The 19,905-nt window shown below is 44.5% G+C and overlaps 1 protein-coding gene across 2 annotated transcripts in view; it reads right to left on the reverse strand.

The window, feature by feature from the left end:
• Positions 1-17,748: 17,748 nt before the first annotated feature.
• The window catches only part of EPS15 (epidermal growth factor receptor pathway substrate 15), an 83,051-nt gene continuing 80,894 nt past the window's right edge, over positions 17,749-19,905 (reverse strand). For both annotated transcript variants that reach the window (XM_077278684.1, XM_077278682.1), the window contains one exon: positions 17,749-19,875. In XM_077278684.1, the coding sequence (XP_077134799.1) occupies positions 19,729-19,875 (147 nt within the window). In that variant the 3' untranslated portion in view covers positions 17,749-19,728. The remainder of the gene's footprint in view (positions 19,876-19,905) is intronic.

Genomic DNA, 19,905 nt, shown 5'->3' on the forward strand with positions numbered 1-19,905 from the left:
ATTTGGCTCTCCAATGTTGCGGGCCTGATCGTCCTACTCCTGGGGGTTGGCCCTTTGCCCCAGGGGTTGCTCGTTTAAAGGACCGTACCTTGCAAGGTGGCCCACCTGATGACAGCGGCGGCAGATGGGTCGTCCGTCCTGATGGAAGCGATCGTTGTCCCGGCCTCTGGTCGGCGGAGTCCTCCTCCGTCGTATCCAAGGGACATCCTCTGGTCTGGAGGCCAGCTGGATCTTCTCCTTGGGGGCCTCCTGTAGGGACTGCACCGTCCGGGCCAGGGCAGCAACGCTCTTGGTCAGCTCCTGCATCTGGAGGCGGAGTCCTGCAGGGGAGTTGTCCTCTAGGCTCTGGGCATCGGCCTCGGTGGCGACTGGGGCATCTGACGCCACCTCCTGGTGGTATGTGAGAGCGGGACGCCTGGGTGGTATTGTGCGGCTGGGTTGTCGCTCCTGCAGCGCCTGGATAGCTTTATCCTTGAATTGCGCAAAAGTCAAGTCTGGATTCTGCATGGTCAGGAAGTGTAATTGGCTCCTTTGGTGACTGCACAGGAGCCCCTCAATGAACCGCTCTTTCAGGAGTTTATCCTCATCCTGCATGCTGCCGGGGTCACTCTGCTTAATGGCCCGCAGCGCCTCCTGGAGATTTAGGGCATAGTCCCTTAAGCTATCCTGCGGCCTCTGTTTGCATCCATAGAAAGTCATTTTAATTTCTGTAGCAGTACGGGTATCGAAGGTGGCTTTAAGCTTTGCAAAAACCTGCTGTGCAGTTCCCTTATCCGCGGCGGGACAGGACTTCACTTCTCTCAAAGCCGCCCCAAAGAGTTGGCCGATTATCATATGAACCTTCTGAGGCTCTGTCAGGGGATAGAACTCAAGCAGGCTGCAGATCCCTTCTTTAAAGTCAGTGAACGTATGCGACTCCCCGGAGTATCGTGGGAGCCAGGCCGCTCCGGGCAGGTACGGCATTAGAGAAGGGCATTATGGCCTTTGTGGTAGCAGCAGTGTCCGACTGGCTGATGGGGGCAGCAGGTTCTGCGGCACTCGGTGGTGGTATTAGGGCCGCGGCTACGTCCGCTGTGGGGACCGGAGCTGCCCCCGTGTCCACGGCTGCGACCGCCGCCTCCGCTCCTCCCGACTCGGACATGGCTGGCCCTTCCTCCACTAACCTGCTGGAGGTCGGGGTTCCTCTTCCGGGGTTGGCGCTTTGCCGCATTTTCTCGTTCCGCGCTTCTTTTGACCAGTTCCGCCCACGAAGCTAGGGCTCCTCCCTCCGTGCGCGGCGATGGCGAATTGTGGCGGGAACTCTTGGCGGCAATAGTAATGCACAGTCTTTGCAATAAGTCACAGTCCAAGCACAATAAATCACAGTTCCAAGGCACACATGACCTGATTCTTCAGGCTTAAGTAGATCCTGTTCGTGACGCCAAGTTGTAGCGCCCCCACTGCCGCAGGGCTGAGGGGTACCCGGTACCGGGCCTGTGAGTCTCTGCTCTGGGGTTGTCACGGTGGCTAGACCCGGTCCGTGACCCTGCTGAGGGGCGCCCAATGAAAGGGTGTGGATGGTGGTGGTAGTGCGGTGCAGGTCACAGTAAATAACGAGGACACCAGGTTGCAGTCTCTTTACCTCTTTACTGAAGGTCTCGAGGTGTCCAATCCAGGGCACTGTTAACCGGGCTGTCTGAGACCGGCTGGTCCGAAGGCACATCAGGAGTCCCCTTTAACAGGTGGGAATCAGCGTCTACCTTCTAGCGCCTGTGTGTTGTAGTCCTTCCCTGCTGAGCACCCCGGGATAGTCCTCACAACTTATTCTGTCTGTCTCTGATCTTCGTTCTCTCCGTCCCCCAGATGATATGGCTAGGACGCACCCGTATGACGGGGTAGGCCTGGAGTTCTTCCGGGACTCTAGAGTCGCCCCTCTCCCACAGCTGCCTCCGTTGTCTGCTTAGGTGTTTAAGTGAGGCAGCCAACCTATAATTGGCTGTCCTGCCGTGGTTTGAAGTAATACTTAAAGTCTCTTACTTTCTCTGCGTTCCGGCCACCGACTGTTTGCGCCTCAGAAGGATGTTGCCTCAGTCTTACAGCACAACTCCTTCTGGTCCTATTGCCTCTTTGCTGTATTCCTGCTTTTCTCACTCAGCACAATAAACCTCGCTTTTTGTCCTTTCTTAGGACTCTGCCAGGATCCCATCCCTGACAGGTCCTCTCACTAGCTCTTCCCAGTTACTTCTCCCTGTCTTCCTGTCCAACCCCCAGTTTTACCAGAGTGTGAGGAGTGGCCTACTAGATAGAACCCCCCCCCCCTGGTGGCCGGAGTGTGAAGTGTAGTGAGGTGTTACCTGGTCAGGTGAACTCCTTTAGTGCAATCAGACGTACCATCACTCCCCTTAGCGGCAGAGCGACGTTACTGCAACGACCAGGACTCTGGGGCGCTGCATGTGCAGCGCATGGACAAAGTATGTGCCCCCCACATTACACCACAGGAGCTTCTGACCTCCCATCGTCCATCCATAGACATTAGTATGGAGTCGGCCCCGCTGCAGATAGAACGGCTCCCGCTATTCGGGGAAGGGTTCTACAAGATTTTAGAGGGGTCTATGGGAATTTTTGCCTCTTCAGAACATTTGTGAGGTCAGACCCTGATGTTGGGGGGAGGCCGGGCTCACAATCGCCATTATACCGGTCAGTGTTGGATGGGGCGGAGGTCCGGGCTCTGTGCAGCCGGCCATATTCTTCCTCCAAACTCCCCAACCATGTCTTTATGGACCTTAAACACTGGGCGCAATCATGGGGAACAGAAAAGAGCCTTCCTCAAACTGTTCCCACAAACCTGGAAGCTACAATTGTCCTCAATGTCTGGTGCTGAAGTATTAAGATTTTACTGGAAATGCTGAGGCTAAACCGTAAGGAGCAAGCTCATAGCATTATCCTCCACCATCTGTACAGCGGCCACAATGCGGTCAGGGGGGTAACGTTCTCCTGGAATTACCAAACCCAGACTCCTCCACTAGATAGAGAAGTGTGATCCGTCACTGTACAGAACACGTTTCCTCCAGTGTCCAGTGGTGGAGGCTTTACACCACTCCATCCGACGCTCGGCATTGTGCTTGGTGATGTAAGGCTGCATGCAGCTGCTCAGCCATGAAGCTCCTGGCGGGGGCACAATGTTTTCTGCTGATGTTATACCAGAGGAGGTCTGGACTCTGCAGTTATGGGGTCAGCAGAGTGTTGGTAACTGTTCTGCCACCCGCTCTGTAACATTACGGGGTCTCCACTTCATGGCTGAGTTGCTTGACTTCCATACACTTCTCAATAATATCACTCACAGGTAATGGGGGAAGATTTAGGAGGAAGAAATGTCATGTATGGACTTGTTACCCCGGTGGCTCCTATTACAGGACCGCGCTGGTATCAGTGGCACGGATACAAGAATCTGTGGGGTTTATCCCAATCGGCACCGAATGGTAGTATTACATGTGACTTCTCTGGTAGCACAGCAGCAGTACTACACACAACCTGCAGACAGGGATGGCGCTATTTTTGTAATCTTGGAAATCCCTTCCAAGAACAAATCATCTCGTGAAGCAATGGACATCCGTCTATACTGTATTAGGTTACTTGGTGGGATCCATAACTCATTTATTTCAGGACTATAAAAGACCACCAGTGGCACCTGCCTTTTACACTGTTAGCAGGGGTCCCACCAACCCCTTAAAAAAAGGAATGCAACAGCGCCATCATGTGACCGACACTTGAATGCAGTTTTTTTATTCTGCAAAAATCATCTCCATAGATTACAGAACAGAAATCCCCCCGAAAGGTTGGGGACCGCCACTTTTTCCTTAGTTTATCAAACGTCAAATTAGAGGTTGTTGCTGTATGCAAGCTTGTATTTAGCAGGACATGCTGAAACTTGTAGTGCACAAGACACAAGCATTGTAGCCCTGTAACATGGACGGCCCGTGTTATATGGCGCCTCGCTGTTCTGTGTACCTGTCACACACCTTAGGGAAGGGATCTGGGTGGAGGGACGGCTTACATTACACTTTGGCCTGGATAGCAGCACATTCCCTGCCTGTGTTAGCGTTGCCCTATCTTAACCTCCCATATAGGATGTGAGTCATCACCCAGAACTGGATAAATGGGGAAGTGACGGTATAGACTGGCCAAGTGCCATGCTGAGAATCCCTATAAGTGACAGTGCCCGGCATGGCGGCCGTGAGTCAAACAGGAATTTCTTGTTGAGTGTTTTCCTAGGAGGACGTCGCACAAATGGAGTCGCTTCGTTGTCCTTATTTTCAGTCCCGTTTCCTTGCCTTTTCTTTGCACATAATCCTTTCCTACCTTTGCCGCTATGCTGCGCGGTCGCCTCCCTTGAAGACCGTAATGGTGCAACTGTCCAGTTTGGAGGGTGAGCGGATGGAAGGCGCAAGGCTCTAACCCCGCGCCGATGTGGTTGTACCCACAGAACTAACATGTATATTTGTAGATGCCTCTTGTACTATGGGCACTTCAATAATCCGGCACAAAGCACTTTCAACGTAGACTATAGGCAGAATCCAGCGGTTACTTGGATAGAAAAATGGGCAAAAACTTTATTGCAATTTCAGATCAAAAAGGATCTTCCAAGTAATGGAAAAAATATATATGAGCTTTTTCCGACGCGTTTCGGACTAAGTCATAGTCTTTACTCATGGATCACTCAAACAGGATCCTTCATCCTTCCCATTGGAGGATCAAACCTTTTTGAATGATCCATTGGTAAGGACTATGACTTGGTCCGAAACACGTGGGAAAAAGCTCATTTTTTCCAATACTGGGAATGTTATTTTGCACATTTTGCATTAAAAAACAAAGGATTCTCACTGTAGTTACTTCATCTGCCGCCAACGAGCAGGAATGTTTTTTTTTTAATCCGGACCGAGGATTGCTGTCAACTTCAGTCGGGTGAGCTGGATCGCACCCTTCCTTGTCTTTATCACAGACAGTGCCTACTCCTAGTTTCATGCTGCCTTTACTTTGCCATTTTGAACAAAGCACAGTATGATTATAATGCACAGAATAAAAGAAAGTAAAATGATTTCACCATCTACAACCAGACTCTTACAGTCACATTAGATTATAGAAAATGTCAATAAATTCAATATGGGCAGAACACATAATAAAACATTCCAGGAAGGGATAAGATATAAATGTAAACACGGCCTCCTGGGCATCACGACCTACTACCAATGCTCAGTAAATTTCCCGAATATGAAATCCTCCATTGTGTTCCTTGTATGTGATGTCATTTATTACCTGCACTAATACAATCAGTTGCTCTTTATTTCCTTCGCCCAGTATACACAGGGATGGGACTAACGATTCAGTCTCTTTCTAATCTGCAACAACGTAGAAGGAAGTTCAGGAATGACGTCTATAAAACCGTATTTGCTTTTACGGCATCGATCTTCGTCTCTTATCAAGAATAACGACTTTTGTGATCATTCTTTTTTCATCGCTCCGTCCGTTCTGCAGTGCAGGAATGTCTGCTGATGCCCAGAATGAGTAGATCTCCGCCATTGGTCTCCTCGCCGCCGGCTCTCTAATGGTACAATTGATTTTACATATCCGTTTTTTTTTGTTTCTTGTAATCTTTGTAAATTCGAAGTTTTATTTTCTCTTTTTATTACATTTTGGATTTTTTTCAGCTGGTTTCGTAATTTAACCGTTGCTGCTCCTGGTCTGCGGAGAGGGTGCAAGAGTTGGGCGAGGGATTCACTGTTTGTGCCAGAGGAGGACAAATCATTGATTCAACCTGTGCGGCCGGACAGGGGCCCAAGAAGGGACGGAGCCCATTTCTACCTCCAATGCAGGTGCAATTTAGCATTTTTAGGAGCTCTGGGGCTACAAGGGGCCCATATATTGTTCTTGCACAGGGGCCCTTTTCTGTCTGTGTCTGCCAGTGGGTTGTGCATCGGTAAGTCTCAGAACCAAACACATCCGTGTGACTTCCCGATGAGTGATCCATTTCATGCTGCCACATGCAAGTTACACGCAACAACCTCAAAGTCTGCGCGACTTGCAACCAAAAAAAAATCAACAGTTGTGGATTTTTTGCAACACGACTACGCCAGCAATTCTTAGATGCGATGCAACTATGCAACACTTTGATTTTCAGGTCGGCCAACACTTATTGCGGTGTAGACTTTCTCTGATCAGGGGAAACACTTTTTGTTAGAAGCTTCTCCCAACAATTAGCCGGTTATGGTAGCAGCATTCTTCTTAAATTCCTCTGCTCCTACACCATGTGGTGCCCTTTTCTGTAGCCAACACCGGCAGCTCATGATGTGACTGCCATGCTACATTTCTGACGATGTCAACTGCTGGCCTCTGATTGGCTGTTGGCATTAATTGCAGTGCAGAGACCTGTGCCGCAATACAACTGAATGTACGTCCTCTGACACACATCCAGCTGAAGTAGGTGCTGGGGTCGTCTGTTCCCCGGCTTGCACGGGCCCTTATATGACATACAGTGGGCTCAGGAGCTGAGTCTGCTGCTGCTCCCGGGGGCAGGTGACGGCTGTGGTTTACTGCCAGCATCTGTTTCTAACAGCAGTGAGCAGAGCTAACTTTAATCATTGATGTTTAACCCTCTAATGCCACTGACAATGGCTGTGACGAGCTAAGGACCAGCTGAAGACCCCTGTCGCCACCAGCATTGTCACGTCCATGAAAGTGCAAAAGGTGAAAATGTATTTATTCCATTAAGTCAACATTGTAAAGGACAGATTGTAAATGTCAAGGTTGCATTTTATGCCCGAGCATCTCCATCAAAAACTGGATTAAAAAGCAACCAAGGTGTAATCTGCATCATAACATAGTACCATGAAAAACTACAGCTGGGCACATAAGAAACAAATCCTGACACTTCTCCATCAACAAAATGATTAAAAAAAATAAAAAGTTATTGCTCTCGGAATGTGGAGACGCAAAGAATTTTCTTTTCTTTTTACAAAGTTCAAAATTCTTTTAAGCCACTAAAAAAATAAAAACAGTGAGTTTGTTATCTCTAAAGAATCACATTGCCGGGATATTTTAACTTACAATGAGCACAGTTTAAAAAAAAAATAAAAAAAAATAAATAAAAAATTAAGAAATTGACATTTTTTCACCTCCATTGGATTTTTCTTTCCCAAATTTTTCAGTACAATATATAGTACTGAATACGAATAGCGTCATTCAAAAGAAAAACTTGCAAAAAATTATTTTGGAAACTGAGGAGGAAAAAACAAAAACAAAAAAAAATTACAATTTTTTTTTGTCTGAAATGGGAGGCGGTAAAAGGGATCTTCCCAGTGTCGGACTGGCCCACCAGTTACATTGCTTCTGAGGGGCTCACTGTTCAGTTATATGGTATATTTTCTGACCCTTTTTCACAAGTTTTCCTATGCTTCTATACAATAATAATCTGGGTAAATGATTAATGAATGACATGATTCTTGTACATGTTGCAAAAAGTGAACTGTGCCAATGAATGCTCATTTAGGACTATGGGGGGGCCCACCAGGGGATTCACCGGTCCTCCCTTAGGGCCAGTCCGAGTCTCGATCCTCCAGTTTGTCTAAAGATTTATTCTCGGTAGGAAACTTTTCCAACTTTCCAATATACAGTACTTAGTGTTTCAATCTCAGCTTATGTGCACACGGAATATTTTTGCAAAGTTTTCAGAGCAGAACCTCTAAGTTTTTGAAGAGGATTTGGAGAGTTTCTGATCAGTTTTTGCTCTGAAACTTTCTAAAAAAAAGAAAAAAAACCTGTGCGCACATACCCCCTCCACATTTATTTTAGATTTATTTGCTGTCAAGAAATAAAAACGTTACTATTCACATTCCGAATCAGCAAAGTCTGTACCCAAGTAATCCTACTCACCCGAGAAGCGGTCTTCCATATTGGATCAGCCCTTTAAATCAGTTATGTCATCACGGAGTCAGCAGAATCAGAGAAGTTTCTCCAGTAATGCTGTATTCGGTTGGGTACGTGACCTGGTCATGAGATGCTCTACCCTTCAGACAATTACAAAGATGACAGAAAAGTGTGTGACATTCATTTCCTGTTTTTGTCCCAAAGCTGAATGCAGCCAAACTCATCGGCAAACTGTTGTGAGAGGGAAGATTTTTTTTTTTCCTTCTTAAATCCATGTATTTGGAGCCAAAAAGTATTTTTGCAATTGGGTTTTATTAAAAATTTTGCAAAATTTTGCAAATTTTGTTTGGCTTTTACATGCTCTTTGTAACATAGTAACATAGTAACATAGTTATTAAGGTTGAAGGAAGACTTTAAGTCCATCTAGTTCAACCCATAGCCAAACCTAACATGCCCTAACATGTTGATCCAGAGGAAGGCAAAAAAAACCATGTGGTAAGAGTAAGCTCCACATTGGGGGAAAAAATTCCTTCCCGACCCCACATACGGCAGTCAGACTAGTTCCCTGGATCAACATCCTATCAAGGAATCTAGTGTATATACCCTGTAATATTATACTTTTCAAGAAAGGCATCCAGTCCCCTCCTAAATTTAAGTAATGAATCCCTCATTACAACATCATACGGCAGAGAGTTCCATAGTCTCACTGCTCTTACAGGAAAGAATCCGCGTCTGTTATTGTGCTTGTTTGCTTGTTTTCACCCACTTTCAACTTTCATGTGATCTTTGGCCATAAATCAGCTGAGACGGGCTACAAAAAAACAAAACAGATAAGTTACAAACTCGATTGTCAAAATGAGCTCACTGGTGGATTCTCAGTTGACTCATTCTTCAGCTAGCAATAGACAGTGCAGCACAGAGGCTCTAGAAGGCAAATGGTGCAAAAAATAATGTGAAACAATTGGAAAAATTATTTTAAAAAATGTGTGTGTGATACCGTGCCCTAAAAACACATTTCTTCAGACTGGCCTGCCACTTCAACACATTTATCTAACTATCGCTGTGTTGCCCATTCAAAATTTTCTTCATAACCAGGATACACACTTTATGCATTGCATAGCCCTCTGTGTCTGTACTTTACACATTCTGGTTGGTAACCTCACTCCTCTTGGTATCTGTTTTATGTGATTATTGTTATTCCGTAATGTCTTTTATTGTCTGTACAAGTCCCATGTAAAGTGCTGCGGAATATGTTGGTGCTATAGAAATAAAATTATTATTACTACCTACCATTGTTATCCTGCCTATGATGAAGCATGGAAAGTCTTCTGAATAGAACAGGAAGTATGAGTCTGATATTAGGTTTAGTGGACATTGAATAAATTGCAACATTTCTAAATTTTATATATAAAGTCCCTCTTAAAGAACAAAATCTAATACTAGCCTCCCCTGCTCCTCCTCTACAGCCCGTTTGGGGTGATAAAGTGATGTAACCTGTAACCCCGCCACCTGATGTCCCCAGTGTGGCGCCAGCCTCTTGTAAGCCTGAGCAAACAGCGGAGCAGGGAGCTGATGACTCTCTGCTCCACTATAGATGTTAACACTATCGTCATCCTTGGAACATTGATACTTATAAAAGTGTTGCGAGCCGATGTGACAACGGCCTGATTGGATTATTTGGCATTTCCCAGTCTTGCAGGGGCTGAGTCTACTATCGACCTTCTTCATAGAGTGCAGGTGTGTGCAGGAGCGGCGCCCGCATCATACACAATGGCTGCCAGTTACGTTATTCATCCGACACTGGCCTGGACCAGCAGCAACCAGAGCCAACTCCAATTGCTGCTGTATAACTATTGAGATGCTGCTACCAGTCTCTGTTTCGTATTCAAAATGTAATCACAAATATTAAACAAAATATTAAACAATATGGAAAACTTTGAATCATCCGTCTCCAATTCAAAAATTGAAAATAATTGTCATTACTGCATCCATAAAAGATCAATTTCAGAACATACAATGAATAATACTGTATGTGTAAAAAAAAAATTAAATGCCATAATTAATGGTTTTTGGTCACTGCACCCCCCCCTCCCCAGATAATACAATAAAAAGCAAAACCTTTGTAAGGGTCCCAATATGGTATCAGTGAATGCTGGCGCTGAGTGTAACGTCCTCTCTCTCAGGATGAGAACATGAATTTAACTACATCGTGATGAAGCAAAATGGGGAAATGGATTTCTATGTCACAATTCGCCGCCGGCATAAACAAGAATCTCCGTTTCATCCGAGCTCAGTGCTACAGGATTTCTCGCAAAGTCAGCGGTTTGTACTTCTAAAGTCAAGGTCCCAGGAGGAAGAAGCGGAGAACAGGAATCGTGGTCGTCCAGCATCAGATCTATCAGTCCTGGATCCACATGGAATCCACTGTATAAGGCGGGGGAGGGGGGGGGGCAGGACCAATTTTGTAAAAAATAAGGGAAACTAAAAGCGAAATGCTTAAAAAATGCAAATATCTTCAGCTAAAAAAACATTTTTTTTTTTCCATTTGGGTTTCATGAAAACTTCTGCAGCATTTTCCCTTACAGGTTCTTTGTACATTCACCTCTGATGTGGTCTGTGCTCATAAATCAGCCGAGAAGAACTCAGAAAAAAAGAGTTACAGACCCCCCATCAGAAAGAGCTCGGATTTCATGGATTCAATATATGTGCACTCGTTGGGTAAATGGATGCAGAAATTTCTGCATCTCTTGGCAGTAGAAACACAGCTGCAAAAATGTGCATTTTTTTGCCACGTTTTTGACTGATTTGAGCAAAGTCGAGGGTGAAAAACACAGGCAAAAAAACACAATTAACAGGCAGCAGATTATTTTCTGCAAGTGAGACTTCAGGTTTCTCATTAAGTTTGATGGCATTAGGATTGTTTCAGGTTTTGCTAGCAAATCTGCATGGCAAAAATGGGGCACCAAGTCTGCAACGTGTGCACAAGCCTGTGAGTCAATTCATGCTGCTCAAACCCACAGGTAGCTTGACTCAGCAGAGCCTGGAGTCAGGTATATTGTTCTTGGAAACACTCCGGAGGATCCATAGAAAATCTACTTTACAGATCCGGCCAGGGACCACAGCCCGTGAGTAGACTAGCCTGGCACAGTCCTAGGCCGGCTATTCCCAGCACTACGTGATTGACAGGTCTCTCCATCACGTGTACATAGGGAGAGACCTATCAATCACCTGCATTAGTGTTGAGAAGAGCTGACCGGGGACTATAGCTGGTGAGCAGACTAACCTGGCAGAGTCTCTGGCCGACTCTTCCCAGCACTGCTCTAGGTGATTGAGAAGATTTCCCTCACTTGCACATAGGGAGAGACCTGTTAATCACCTGCAGCAGTGCTGGGAAGAGCCGGCCGGGGACTATAGCTGGCGAGTAGACTAGCCTGGCACAATCTCTGGCCGGCTCTTCCCAGCACTGCTCTAGGTGATTGACAGCTGTCTCCCTCGCATAAGGAGGGACCTGTTAATCACCTGCAGCAGTGCTGGGAAGAGCCGGCAGGGACAATTTAGACCTAGTCACATCCCCGGCTGGATCTCCAAGATATATTTTCTCTAAAATGCAGGAGAAAACTTATCTGCTTGCAATAGGATCATTTGGGAGGAATAATTGCATTTTCTACTGTTTATGTTCATTTACGTAAACACAGAATTATTTATATGTCCTTTAAAGATTCGTCACCTCTCCTGACCTGTCTTTTTTAGTAAATGCTCGTATTCACCAAAAATAACTAATCAAGATCTTTACTAAGAATTGAGTTGTGCTGTTCCTCTCTCATGCCTCCTGGAAATGTAAGAATACATTTACAACTTTGTGTTATTTTTCGTTTTTTCTTTATAAACACACACTGACATTATTCAATCCGTACCTAGGGGTTAGACTGTAGTGACCTTTTATTGCCAAGGGGAGGACTGTTCTCTAAAATAACACCCAAAGTTCTTTTTGGCATGCCACGTAGGAGATAAATAATAATTACAGCGCAATCTCTGGTTTTCTCTGGGAGTCATCCTGACGTCAGCCGCTTACAGAATTTACGAGCAACAAGCAGTAGTTTTTCATAGGTCGTATAGATAATTATTTGGCTGCAAATTTTCATTTTTTTTCTTTTTTTGCAACCCCCAACCTATGGCTGTCAGGGCATAATCCAAATGGAGGTTGTTTGCTGAGCCGCAGGGAGGTTACAGAAGAGTAAATGACACTGTTACATTGCCGACATCCTGGAAAGTCAGGTGTAGCACGTAACACCATCATGATGCGGACCTTAGGTAAATTCAGGTTGTGTTTGCAAAAGTGACAAAGTGAAGAAAGATGTCAGGATCCGCTGGAAAAGGGAAAAAAAAACTATTGTAAATTTAACATCAAATATTAGAAGTTCCAGAATACAAAGAAAAGGAAAATTCTGAGAAGTCCTTGTTTTTGTGCGCGGCTTGGAATTACTTTTTACGAGCATCAAAGCACAGATCAATAACCTGAGAAGTAAATAGTGATGTACGAGGGTCCCGTAGGTGACGTTTGCCATATATTTTATTGAAAAGACCGTTAATGGAGCGGTGGTGCACATGCTCGACCGCTGATCCATTCAGACAGCACTCCACAGGATTAGACCCCCAGAGACCAGCACGTTATCGCCATTTCTATTGATAGATAACTTAAGAGCTTCATACAAACCCTTAATGGAGTTTGCCGATCTTCTCCACTTACCTTCAAAAATTTTACAGGTTTTTGAAAGATGAGCCCGAATATGGATTGGCCAAAAAAAAGTGACTTTTCCAAACTCCAAAAGTTGTCTGAACGTGCAGATTCACTGTAATCGTGTAGGAAACAGAAAGCCGCTCTTTATGATAGATAGGACTAGAATTTTGGAAGAAATTTTTTCGAAATCTCATCCATAAGTTGCAGGAAAAAGGTGAAATCTGCAGCCGGTGAATTTTATCTTGTGCAATGCAAAAAATGCAATGCAATGAAATCCGCTATGAATTCATGGATTTCTGCAAACACCTAATTCAGATGATGATGGGAGAAGATGCAGTCACCTCTTTCCAACAAATCTGTTATCTAAAAATTCCAAGGGCTGGAATATCACTCTTCAATATGTCAATATGTACAGGAAATTCAGGAAACTCTTGGTCTTTGTCATCACGTGGATACCGTACGGCACATTGATGGTATCCGAATACTCGAGGACGCTGTCAAAAGCCCTTGGAAGTTTTAGTACAAGGTCATAAAAAAAAGCTGAAAACATGCAATAGATCTCCTTGAGAGATTAATAGCTTTCTGTAAAACATGATACATTTTTACATGACCTCTACTTATTTAACCTCTTCATAGCATCTCACTAACTGAATTAATAATGAGCGATATTATGCTTCGCTAATAAACTCCCGAGAACTGAGCTGCAATACCAGATACATCCTATGAACAGGGGTGGCGCTGTTTCTGAAAGTAGGCAGAGATCCCGATACTGGGGCTGTGTGAATGGAGGTCGAGCATGCGCACCGCCGCTCCATTCATTCACTAAGGCGGTCTCCCGCAGACAGAGAATAATGAAGCAGAGGGGTCTCTCTTCAGAAAGGTTCTACAGACACTCGATCTCGGTATTGTTGGGGTCCCGGTGGTTGGACTCCTGTAATCAGTAAGTTCTCGCTTATCCTATTGATAGGATAAAAGTTTAAAAGTTACAGTCCCCATACACACACTATAGTCTGTCGATAATGAAAGGCTTGGCTCACAGTCTGTGTCTGGGCGCTCTTGTCTGATGGGGAACAGAAGGATCTGTTGCCGATTTTTTGCCCAGTGGACATAAAGGGGTAATCCCGCTCCACTTATTTCCGTAACAGGAGGTGACTGGGATTGGTGATATGACATTTACAGATATCTTCCAGAGCCGCAGACTGTGCGCCAGTCCTACTCGCCAGCATAAGGAGGATGATGAGGAGAAGGAAGGAAGAGGAGGGAGGAGAATGAGGAGGAGTTAGAAGGGGGAGGAGGAGGGAGGTATGAGAAGAGAGGGAGGAGTAAGAGGAAGAGTTAAAAGAGGGAGGAGGAGGAGGAGGGAGGTATGAGAAGAGAGGGAGGAGAAAGAGGAAGAGTTAGAAAAGGGAGGAGGAGGGAGGTATGAGAAGAGAGGGAGGAGAAAGAGGAAGAGTTAGAAGAGGGAGGAGGAAGGAGGAGAAAGAGATAGAGGGAGGTATGAGAAGAGAAAGAGGGAGTAGAAAGAGGAAGCGTTAGAAGAGGGAGGAGGGAGGGAGAAGGGAGGGAGGAGAAAGAGGAGGAGTTAGAAGAGGTAGGAGGAGGGAGGTATGAGAAGAGAGGGAGGATGAGGCAGGGTAAATAGAAAGAGTTAGAAGAGGGAGGTATGAGAAGAGAAGGAGGAGGGAGGAGAAAGAGGAAGGATGAGAAAGAGGAGGACTAATAGGAGGAGTAGGGAGGTATGAGAAAGGAGGGAGGAGAAAGAGGAGCTAGAAGATGGAGGTATAAGAAGTGAGGGAGGAGGGAGGGTAAAGAGAAAGTTAGAAGAGGGAGGTATGAGAAGACAGGGAGGAGGGAGCAGAAAGAATGAGAAAGGAGGAGTAAGAGGAGTAGGGAGTTATGAGAAGGGAGGGAGCAGAAAGAGGTAGGAGAAAGAGGAGGGAAGAGAAAGGGGGAGAAAGAGGAGGACTTAGAAGAGGAAGCAGGAGGGAGGAGCAGGGAGGGAGGAAGAAGGAAGGATGAGTAGGGAGAGAGGGAGTGAGGGATGAGTAAGGGAGGGAGGCAAGGAAGAGGAGAGAGGGAAGATGAGGGAGGGAGAAGGAGGAAAAGGAAGCGGGAGGAAGAAGATTCAATTGAGTGCAATAGTGCTGCATGTATGTCCATGTATTGTGATAGTGATGGCTGATTCACAGAAAGGCACCAAGATTGTGGGTGCGGTATTCTTTGGTGAAAATGTCCGGGTACAAGGACGTTATCAAGCAGGTCTATGCACAGTTATCGGATCAGAGTTCTACGGGATGTTCTCAGCCCATTTTACATCTATGTTTGTTAATTGGCTATACCCACAAAAAGAACCAACTTAATATGTTGTGTGATCGTTCCCCCAGCTCCTATTTTTCCCACTAATCAAACCTCAGTAAAGCAGTCACTCTGTAGCAATTTATACTTTATTAAGTACTTACATTTTATGTCCATAATTACAACATCGAGCGACAATAAAATATAGAAAAAAACAAAACAATACACAAAAGGAGTCGTTTAAAAGAAGCTAGTGTCTATCCCAGGAATCTTGCCAATTGTCAGGACGCCGCAGTTGCGACAGCGACGTGACTGACCCTTGCAAATCCCAGCGATGAGACATCTTGCTATATATATATATATTTTTTTTTTCAATAGTGGTTATGGTTAAAATTCCAGCAGGAGACAGCTGTACGTCAGTAGGATGAACATATCATATAGGAATTGTATATACATATTTAATAACAATAATAACAATATTGGTCCACAGAGTATTCATTATAACAAATAGATTCTATATTTCTGTAAAACATTAGTGTACACGTAAGAGCACTGTATGTCTGGGAGGGAGAGGGGGGATATGAACATGCTTCACTGTGTAATGACACAAACATCCCAAATATTAAGGCTGTATCATACAAAAAATGGACTTGGAATAGAAAATAAACTTGGAGGAATATGCACCATGTATTTGGAAACATTTGTTAAAGTGGTTCTCTAAAAATAGTAAAGAAAAAAACGAAAACGCAATTAACAAATTTTATAAATAACTTTAATTAGTGAATCAGACTCACTGCTGGGATCTGGAGTACGATGGGGGAAACCAAAAAAAAAAAAAGGACTGGCTGCCCATGTGCGTCACTTTCCTTTATGGCCACCTTTCCGCTGACGGGTCCCCGTTCTCGAGGCCGATGGAAGTGAACATCCCAGGGGATAGCCGGGACCCGCAACGATCGGCCTTTTATGGCATACCCGCAGAAGATGGGAATAAGAGCCCGTCCACACAGGACTGCTGCACACTAAATTCTCTCAACCCCCCCAAAAAATTTAAAAAAATAACTTTTCGAAGTCTAAAAAAAAGTTTGAAAAATATGCAAAACGTATGGATATGTTCCAAAGAGGCGGGGCGTTGTGTGAATAGCAGATCTGAAGGGAGCAGGAATGAGCTTATTGCTCCATTTGGGGATGTCGATGTCCGGGCGATAACCCAAACGGCATCAGGTGACCGACAATTTGCTGCTTTTTTGGTTTTTGCCATTTATGGCCGAATCCAGACTACAGAGCGGCTGGGTACGGTGTAGGATATGTCCAGGATTGTGGCTTCCGAATGCATAAATCCATGTTTGCATATATTAAAGGATCGGTAAGTGGCTAATGCACATTCATTATTGCCGAAATGTCGGAGATGAACCATGGCACAATGACAAAGCACGCCAGGTCCGCCTTGGCACCATTGCTGGTGGGTAGGAACGACCCTGTTGAAAGGATTTGGCAATGGTGAAAAATAGTCCAACATGTCAAGGCATGCTGGGAGTAGTAGTTCTGCAAAGGTTGGAAACTATTGATGTATCACATTAGTATCCAACCTACATTTAATTTGGTGCCATAAAGCTGCACAAGAGAGTATATGGGAGAAACGTGGCACTGTAGTGGGGTGCCAAGGGGAAACCTGGGCAAAGGACTAGAATCATGAACTGAATCTCTGCCTGAAGGAAAGCCGACAGCTGCGGTAAACCAGACACATGTACACCGTGCGGTGGAATTTGGCACTAAATTGATGGCGGCAGGTCTACTCCCCAAGACATCACTCTGGTAGCAAGTAGCATCTAATAATAAAGGTATTATGCAAATAAAAGGCACCTGAAGTCACTAAACTAATTAAAGGGTTAATCGCATCTTCATTTAAAAAAAAAGGTACTGTCGGATAGTGCTCGTAAATACAAGCAACTTTGTAATTTACTGCTAATTAAAATGTTCAACCGTTCTGGAGATATCAACACTTTACTTTTGTTTACAGCTTATCGCCTAGGAGACCGACCACCGCTGCGGTCTATAAGCTTGTAAGCACTGTGCAGAAAAAGACAGAAAACAGAGCTCTCCAAGATTGAAAAGATGGAGGCAGCCGAGCGCTCTAAGCTTAAGAACAGTGCTTACGAGCTCAACAGAAGAGAACTTTGCAAGCAAGGCGCAAGTTTAGCTGTCTAGCAGCGGTGGTCGGTCTCCATGGCAATGAGCTATAAACAAAAAAAGTGTTAATATCTGAAAAACGGCTGCAAATTTTAATTAGCAGTAAATTGCAAAATTACTTGTATTTTCAGGCACTATCTGACAATACCGATTTATAAAGATAGGAATAACCCTTTAAGGGCTCATTCAAAAGATAAACCTCAGCATAACAACTTACAATCAAACTACTGCAAAACTGTTATGCTACATAAGGCAAGAAAAAAGGGAATGTAGCAGGTCACAGTCTTTTCTGTGCAAAACTTGTAATCCATAGGTGCAGATTATGCTTTAACTCCATCTCATGACACTATTTTATCTGGTCATCGAAAGTGTATTCCAGGTAGTGTAGCCAGTATTATACCTTAGCAGCATCAATGATTCAGGTTGGTTTCCATTCTTGAAACAGCTATACTGATTCATTTATTAGCATAGAGAATGGTTTTCCCCCCGCAATACACATCATGGCTGCCTTTTTCCACCACTAGGGGGAGATGGAATCTGTATGCAGGTCATCAGCAGGGGATGTCTGCAGCGTGCGCAGATTAGCTCCCTCTAGAGGTGGCCAGAGATAACTGTTTTTTATTTGTTTATTATTTTTTTAAGTTAGTGAGCACAAATGCCTTATAATATCTGTTAGGAAATGCTGAAAATTATTTCTGCCCTCAGTTTTAATAAAAAAAAAAAATGTAAAAGACAAGGCTTGCTTTAAAAAGGTTTGGCCCACAAACAACAGCATAGGTGATACATGTACAAGCACTGGGATGAACACCAATACGGGAGGAGCGATAGTTCAAGTGATCATATATTTATCACTGCTCCCGTGGACAGCTGATAAATGTTGTCCATGGGCTCACCAACTTTAAAGGGGTTGTGCATCCTTGGAGATTTTTTTTTTTTTTTTACTTAAATGCATATATTTGGGGTTAAACATTATTTTTACAATTGGGCTTCATTACAAATTTTGCACAGTTCGGCTCTTACAGGCTCTTTGCTTCCCGGCACACTTAACTTTGATGTTTGTAGCCATAAACCAGGTGTGAGGTGCTCAGAAAAACACAAATAAAAGAGATACAAGATCTCCGTCAGACACAGTGAGCTGACTGACGGATTCTCAGTTAACTCGTTCAATAGACAGAGGCTACAGAACGCAAATGGTGCAAAATATTTATGACACACACTAGAAACATGTTCTTTTTAGCACCAGATACATGCATTTAGGTAAAATAAATCAATGGCCCTAAAGGTGGACAACCCCTTTAAATCCAGGGTACATCACTAGATCACAAGCACGGACCCCAAGATACATTATGTCAAGTACCTATAGATGAATGAACCTACAATGTCAGGATACGGATGACCAGATAGTAGTGACAAAGCTATCAATATATGAAAGAGATATAAAAAAAAGCACTAATTACACATAAGCCCCCGACTTGTTCTCCTCCATCAAGGTATCATGATCCTCCTCTATCAAGGTGACACAATATCTTTTTAGTCTTGCTTGATGACAACAAATATGGAAGCCATCATATTGTTAGGTTTTGCAGACTCCTGAGGAACAATCATTGTAAAACCCAGCGGATTTGCCATTTGGGAGTCGGGGAAAGCTGGGTGAGCCATCCCTGTAATGGCAATCATATTGCTCGTCACCCAGCTCTCCGATTACAGACAAAAGCAAGAAAAGAAACATGCGAAAAGACGAGTCGGGGGCTTACACTTACTGCTGAGAGGTTTCATTTTAGAAAGAATTGTTCTTAAATAATAATTCAGTGGGAAAAGAACAGATCCTGTGGGACAGAGGTTCGTAGAACAGTGCAGCTAGTACATTGGAGGAACACGCCTGTGAAATTATACGCTTAGGGCAGGGCCTTGGGGGTGGCATATTAAACATGGGGGTTAAAGGTGAAAGGTCACTTAATATAAATATGTATTCTTTTTACCTGGTGTAAATGTCGCTGTTCTCCTGAATCCGGCGATGTTTTTCTTTTCTTCCTGCGCCTCTCCGTTCCCGAGATATGGCCTCTTCTTCCTTGTATCCAAATTGTCATTTTAGAAAAGCGGGAGTGGTCATCAAGAACACGCCCACAGAAAAAAATTGGGAGATCACGCCCACATTGCTTAAAGATTTGATTTACATGCAGGGAAGTAGGAGCCATATCTCTGGAAAGGAGAGGAGTAGGAACAAAAGAAAAACAGAGCCGGATTCAGGAGAACAGGGGCATTTACAGCAAGGGGAAAAATACCTATGTATGCCAAGTGACAGATCCTCCTCGAAGAATCTCGGTATTATCCTCAGACCCTACACTAGGCATAACTCAGGGTATAATTTCGCTAGTGTTCCTTTAAGGAGCATAGGTCGGACAACGGCATATAGAAATACAAAGTAGCACTCCACAGCCATGTTCAAGACACAAACGGGCGACGTTACCTGTTCAATGCCAGAGACTTCTCTAGCCAAGCAAGGATTGTAGAGACGTCTGAATACTTCATAGGTAGAGGTTGCAAACTATTTAAATATTTTCTAGAAACTACACAGTTTTGTTACTCTCGCACCCGCTGCTCCGGATGTTTCACGCCTCGGAGATCTCGGACTTGCTGAGTGCTATGGCAAGTTCCAGGTCCTCCTGCTCCTGCTGCTTTAGCCTCTGTAGTCTCTCCTCCTCTTCTCGTTCGCTCTCCCTCTTTGCCCACTCGATCATATCGTCCTCAGACCGGTACTGCAGATTTCAAGAGAGACATTCACTGGC

This window comes from Ranitomeya variabilis, chromosome 8 (assembly GCF_051348905.1).
Source record: "Ranitomeya variabilis isolate aRanVar5 chromosome 8, aRanVar5.hap1, whole genome shotgun sequence".
In the NCBI taxonomy this organism is placed as follows: domain Eukaryota; kingdom Metazoa; phylum Chordata; class Amphibia; order Anura; family Dendrobatidae; genus Ranitomeya; species Ranitomeya variabilis.